Source organism: Chaetura pelagica, unplaced genomic scaffold, assembly GCF_000747805.2.
Source record: "Chaetura pelagica isolate M959 unplaced genomic scaffold, ChaPel_1.0 scaffold186, whole genome shotgun sequence".
NCBI classification, from domain to species: Eukaryota; Metazoa; Chordata; class Aves; order Apodiformes; family Apodidae; genus Chaetura; species Chaetura pelagica.
In genome coordinates this window covers 74,788-80,727 of record NW_009953720.1, presented here as the reverse complement: position 1 = coordinate 80,727, position 5,940 = coordinate 74,788, and the positions used below count along the sequence as shown (strand labels likewise).

Genomic DNA, 5,940 nt, shown 5'->3' with positions numbered 1-5,940 from the left:
TAGTGCAATGATTCAGCTTTCAGCTCAGCTCCTTTTATTTGGTTTCCCTTCTCTCTCTTTTGTCTTCTTTTCTTCTCTCTCCTTTGTACCAGCAGCAGCGGACAATGAGCATCGTAATGATCTGCAAGGGTGCGTGATGAAGTCCCAGCCCTGGCCCCTACTCTGCTTCTCCTTTATTTTTATTTTTTTATTTTTATTTTTTCTGTTGCACCTCTCTATTAAAGTCAATTTCAGTGAGAGACTTTTTTTTTTTTTGAAGGCCAGTTCTCCACAACTATGTAAAAGAATTCTAGGAACTTATTGGCATAAAACTGAATATGAATGGTTTTGATGTATATTAGTTGGGGTGTTTTGCTAACTCATTGGAGGACTTATGGTGGAGATATCCCCAGCACTGCCAATAAAGAATGCCTGCTCAATAACAGCTTGTTGTTATTGGGTTTTTATTTTGGAATCCTTACCAAGCCACACCTTGTCTCCTACTTCAGTGAGGAGTGTTAGAAAGCAAGGGGGTTTGGAAGCTCTGAATTTTGTTTCAATAGGAGAGAAAAATATTCACTGTTCAGTGAACTCCTGTTACAGTTTCAGAGGATGTGAAGTGCTACACAGTTTAAGCTGAGATGTATTTTAAAGGAGTTTACATTTCCTTGAGACAATTATGTATTCAGACAATGCAAAATACAAATGTGTATTATGGCCAATAGGCTTGTAGTCAGTACTAGGATGATTTTGTCAAAAATCATAAAATGGTTGGGGTTGGAGGGGACCTTTAAAGATTATCTAGTTCAAATTCCCCTATCATGGGCAGGGACATCTTTCACTAGATCGGATTGCTCAAAGCCCTGCCCAACTTGACCTTGAACAATTCTGGTGATGGGAAATCTCTAGGCAACCTATTCCAGTGTCTCACCACCCACATCTTAAAATATTTCTTCCTTATATCTTATCTAAATTTGTCCCCTTTCAGTTTAAAACCATTATCCCTTGTTCTGTCACTATAGACCTTGGTTAAGTCTTTCTCCATCTTTATATTGCTGTCCCGAAAGCGGGGTGCATCACGTGCTGTGCAAGAAGCCAATCCACACAGAGAGTCAAAACATTTGCTTTAATATCCAGTACTGCTCAGAAAAGGGAGCAGGGTAGTATTCCACAAAGCAAGCTCAGTTTCTGGAAACACAAGTGCTTTTTATACCCAAAAACATGCAAAAGAACTTTACCTCTAACATTATTCTATCATTCACACACACAATTGACCAAATGTCAGGTCCTGCACTTTGACCACAACAAGCCCCGGCAGCACTACATGCTTGGGGAGGAGTGGCTGGAGAGCTGCCCAGCAGAGAGGGACACCCACACCACCTCCTGAGGTATATGTAACTGCACAGAGTTCTCCAATCCCCCACTCATCCCCCTTTTGCTTCCCCAGTACACAGGTGGTGCATTTCCAGGGTAAAATGGAGGGTACCAACAGTTGCACATCTACATCCTCATCCCAACTTACAACTTTGTTTTGATTCTGCATATGTAACAACATCCTCCTTAATATCACACTTCTTTTGAATTTCTGGCCTCCCATGGAGATTCATAAAAGCATCCACATACGCTACTTCATCCCACTTATCCATGCTACAGGAACACAACATCAATTGGAATATAGTGCAATGATTCAGGGATCCATTTTGTGGCCACATTTCCCCATATTCATGCTTATTATTTAGCCACCAATGATTACAATACAGTTCCATTTTCTCTTTTGTCATTAGAATGTTCCCAAATATTTTCCAATTTTTAAGGATGCATCCGAGAGGAGAGTCAGGAGGTATCTCACTGGAAGTTTACATGCCCATACTGTAACCGTAAAAGGATTACCACTGTTTCAAACACTCAGCTCTGGCAGAGACAAATACCTCCCTTGCCTTGCCACGCATCTATGTGTGAAACTTCCCCAGATAACCAACTAAGTTTTAAGCTACTGCTGCGAACTTTTGCAACTTAAGTGGAGATGGCACCAATAAACCAACTACTTACAGTGCATGTTCTACCTTCCCCCCCTCCCGCAAATATCTCTTTTATAACGTTGCACCTTTGAGTCAGTTACCACCTGATGCTGGAGAGGATCTGCTGGAGTTCCTCGATCAACAAATTGGTGTTCACTGGAGCCCCAAGTGGTCCAGTCCACCATGGAGAGGCAAGACAACCTGGGTAGGACTGTAAGGCAAGCCCATCTGGGTCACCAAAACTGTTATCCTGAAAGCAGGGGGGGGGTGTCTGTCACCCCATGTGCAAGAAACCAGTCTGTACACAGAGTCCAGATATTTGCTTTAATATCCAGTTCTGCACAGAAAAGGGAGCCAGGTGGTATTCCACAAAGCAAGTTCAGCTCCTCGAAACACAGGGATTGCTTTTATGCACAGGAACATGTAAAATTACTTTAATTATATTCTATCACCTGTATACATGATTGATTGGCTAGTTTTTTGCTTCCATTTAAAGTGACAGTGCTTAAAAATTTTACAATGTGCTCAAAAGTGTAGGGGGCATTTTTTTTACCAGGGGTCCCTCTAGCCTATGGGTGGGTGTTTTAGTATGCTAATGGCACATTAATATATTAATGGTATGTCAATACAATGGATCCAATTAGTCAGTGTTTTCTTCCTTTTGTTCAAGGCTTTCAAAATAAGTTGTGGGGAGTACTCCTTTCCATCCCTTTTGTCCATCTTGCAGGACTGTTTCTCAAGAATAGGTTGTTGACTACTAGGGATGTGTTTTTCTCCAATTCTCACTGTCTTAGTGCTATGTAAGCTGTTTTTTTTCTCCATGTCTCTTTCTTCTCTTATGTGATTTTCCCAAAATTTTACTTATTTCAATTAATAACCTACAGCAAAACAAGACTAAAAGGATGAGCTGATCTAACCTGTTGTTTTAGCCCTGTGCAGCATTGAAATGAATTAACTAATTAGAAGAAATATTTGCTGTCCAGAATCATTAATCTGAAATAGTTGATCTGTAATTCTTCAAAATTGTAGGTGATAACAAGTGTCTATAACTGAAATCTTGGAAAAGGCTTTAAAGCATTGTCTTATGCAAATCTTCTCTAAACTAATGACTTAACAAATTGTTAGTTTGAGTTTTGCAATAGAATCTGTGGGGTTTTACCTTTTAAGTTTCAATATTTTTTTCTACAGTTTTTTTAACGTATCTATAGAGAAGGATTTCTGATATGTGAGTGTGAAGCATTTTGATTTGTTTTATAACAAATGGAAGTTGGTGGTTTGTGCTTTACCTCTGGTGAAGGTAGTGCAGTTTCTTCTACTTTCAAGCAGGGTTTTAAAAATAGTAGTCATTCTTCACTATACTAAGCAAAGTTTTGAGGTTTTTATAATGAGGTTTTTCTATGTGTGTCTGTCTGTGGATGACTTTGATCTGATATACAACTTGCATTGAGAATATGAGGAAAAGTACAAGCCTTAATATTTGCCTGTCTTCTTGCCTACCTGCCCTCTGTTTACTGAATGCATCCAGAATAACATAATATGAAGAGATTTCTCATTGAGCATGAAAGAAAAAATATTTTTATTCACTTCAATGTTTATTTTAACCAGGTCTTAAATCAGGCTATACTTTCTGGTTTGTTTTTCAGAGTGATATAACTGAAAGTGCTTCTCCTATATTTGAGGAAGAACAAATTGATGATTGGATGGTGGATTAATAAATAGCAGTTGTATTACGAAAGTAAGAAGATATTTTGGGAGTTGGGGAGAAACAGATTTTCACCCTAGTCTAGCAGCTTTGCTGCTCACTTAAACACAGATGAATGAAGACCCCATTTGGAAAATCGCCAGGTCAGCGGTCCAGAGCTGATGCAGGTGAGGTGTTACTGAATTTGGGGGGTTTGTTTGTTGGATTTAGTGGATTAAAACATGTCCTTATTTTATGGATACTTTTATGCACTCATGACTTTATGAAGCTGGAACTGTTTGCTGGGGGAGGTGTTGTTTTTAAGTTAAGAATTATTGCTTTAAATATAGAAACTATGGAAGTAAAATTATATACATAAATTGAATTAAACTGTACAGACACATATAAGAAGTTGTACTGTTTTTTGCTGCAACTGAGTTAAATTTATAGTAGCTTACATGGTGCTGTATTTTGGATTTTAATTGTGCTGAAAACTATGTTGATAATACACTGATGTTTTAGTTATCACTGAACAGTGCTTATACAGTGTCAAGGCCTTCTCTCTTTCTCATGCTGCCCCCCTGCAGCAAGTAGACTGGGAGTACACAAGAAGTTGACAGGGGACAGAGCTGAGACACCTTACCCCAAATGACCAAAGGAATATTCCATACCATACACTTTAAGGGGAAAATTTCTCTTTTGCTCATCTCAGAAGTGCTGGAAAATAAGCAGTAATGTATTCACCATATATTTATAACTTGCTGTAAAAATTTAATGATTTTATAGGAATTGATCAGATAGTAATTGTGAAAGATTTTTCTAAATATATACAGAGATTATGGCTATGTTGTGAGTTTTATAAATTTAAATATTTAATCAAAATATTTTAAAGAATTCTTTATCTGAAGAAATTCAAAATATGAGTAGCCATTTAGCCTTTTATGACCTGTTAGGCTAATTCAAAGTTTTGCAGCTTGATAGAATCTCAGTAAATCTTGTGGACTCTGTAGTAAGGTTTATCAGCAATGACACAATAAAAAAACAAGCTACCAGTCAAAAATTATTCTGTATGCTGGTATTTGGTCTTGTATAAACTAAGCCAGACTGCTTTAGCTGTGCATTCTGTTAAGACTAGTGTGCAGGACTCTGGAGAGGGACTTTTAATAAGGGCATGCAGCGATAGGATGAGGGGTAATGGTTTTAAACTGGAAGAGGGTAGATTTAGGTTAGACATTAGCAAGGAATTGTTCATTATGAGGGTGGTAAGACACTAGAACGGGTTGCTTAGGGAAGTTGTGGGTGCCCCTTCCCTGGAAGTGTTCAAAGGGGAGAATCACCTCCCTTGACCTGCTGGCCACACTTCTGAAAGTCTCCCCAGAGCCTTCTCTAGGTTGAACAGCCCCAACTCTCTCAGCCTGTCTTCATAGTAGAGGTGCTTCAGCACCCTGATCATCTTCATGGCTCTCCTCTGGACTCGCTCCAAGAGCTCTATGTCATTCCTGTGGTAGGGGCTCCAAAACTGGACACAGCAGATAGTAATCCGTGCTCTTAAGACGTTGAGGTACCTGCTCAGTAATGTCCTGAACTGCTCCTGGAAGGCAACATACTTCCTGTGACTCCTTGTCAGGGAGTCTAGGACAACTCTCTGCAGCCAACTCTCCACCAGGACATCTCTTTGCTAGGACATCTCTCCGCTGGGACAACTCTATGCCGGGACAATTCTCCGCAAATTGGCAGATGACACAGGGCTCTGCCGGTGTCCCAGTGGAGTGATGTTCCGGTGGAGAGTTGTCCCTTCCTGCTGGCAGATGGACAACTCAGTACCTTTTAACAGAGTCACCCACTATGAGCATACATTTCCTTTTGCGATACCCATTGAGTGCTGCTGGTACAGTTGCTCCTTGTGGACCTTGCTCAGGGGTGTCTATAGTTGTTCATGGTCATAATACTAGAGGATAGAGACTGTGGCAGAGTCCCGGTTTTGCAGGTTGCCAGGGTCCAAAGTGGCTCATTCTCAGTGTTGTCTGTTACCATAACATCGTTCTAAAACCAGCTGCCTATCTCAGACTTGGTTCCTCTAATATTATGCAGCCTTTTAACTGTTTCCTTCAACTTGGCCACCTGACATAACAGATCAATCTGCGTATACTTTGTGCAGGTACTTCCCTTATATCCAGGAGAAGGGTCTGGGCAACCAGTGCAAGCTACTGTTTGTACTGAAGCCTCTTTCCTTACTATTTTATTTTAAAAATAATATATATT

The 5,940-nt window shown here is 39.8% G+C and overlaps 1 protein-coding gene across 1 annotated transcript in view; it reads left to right on the top strand.

The window, feature by feature from the left end:
* The first annotated feature begins 3,814 nt into the window (after positions 1-3,814).
* LOC104391220 (spindlin-Z) overlaps positions 3,815-5,940 on the top strand; it is a 44,954-nt gene continuing 42,828 nt past the window's right edge. Inside the window, exon 1 of the mRNA XM_010000456.1 lies at positions 3,815-3,866. Within this exon, the coding sequence (XP_009998758.1) occupies positions 3,815-3,866 (52 nt within the window). The remainder of the gene's footprint in view (positions 3,867-5,940) is intronic.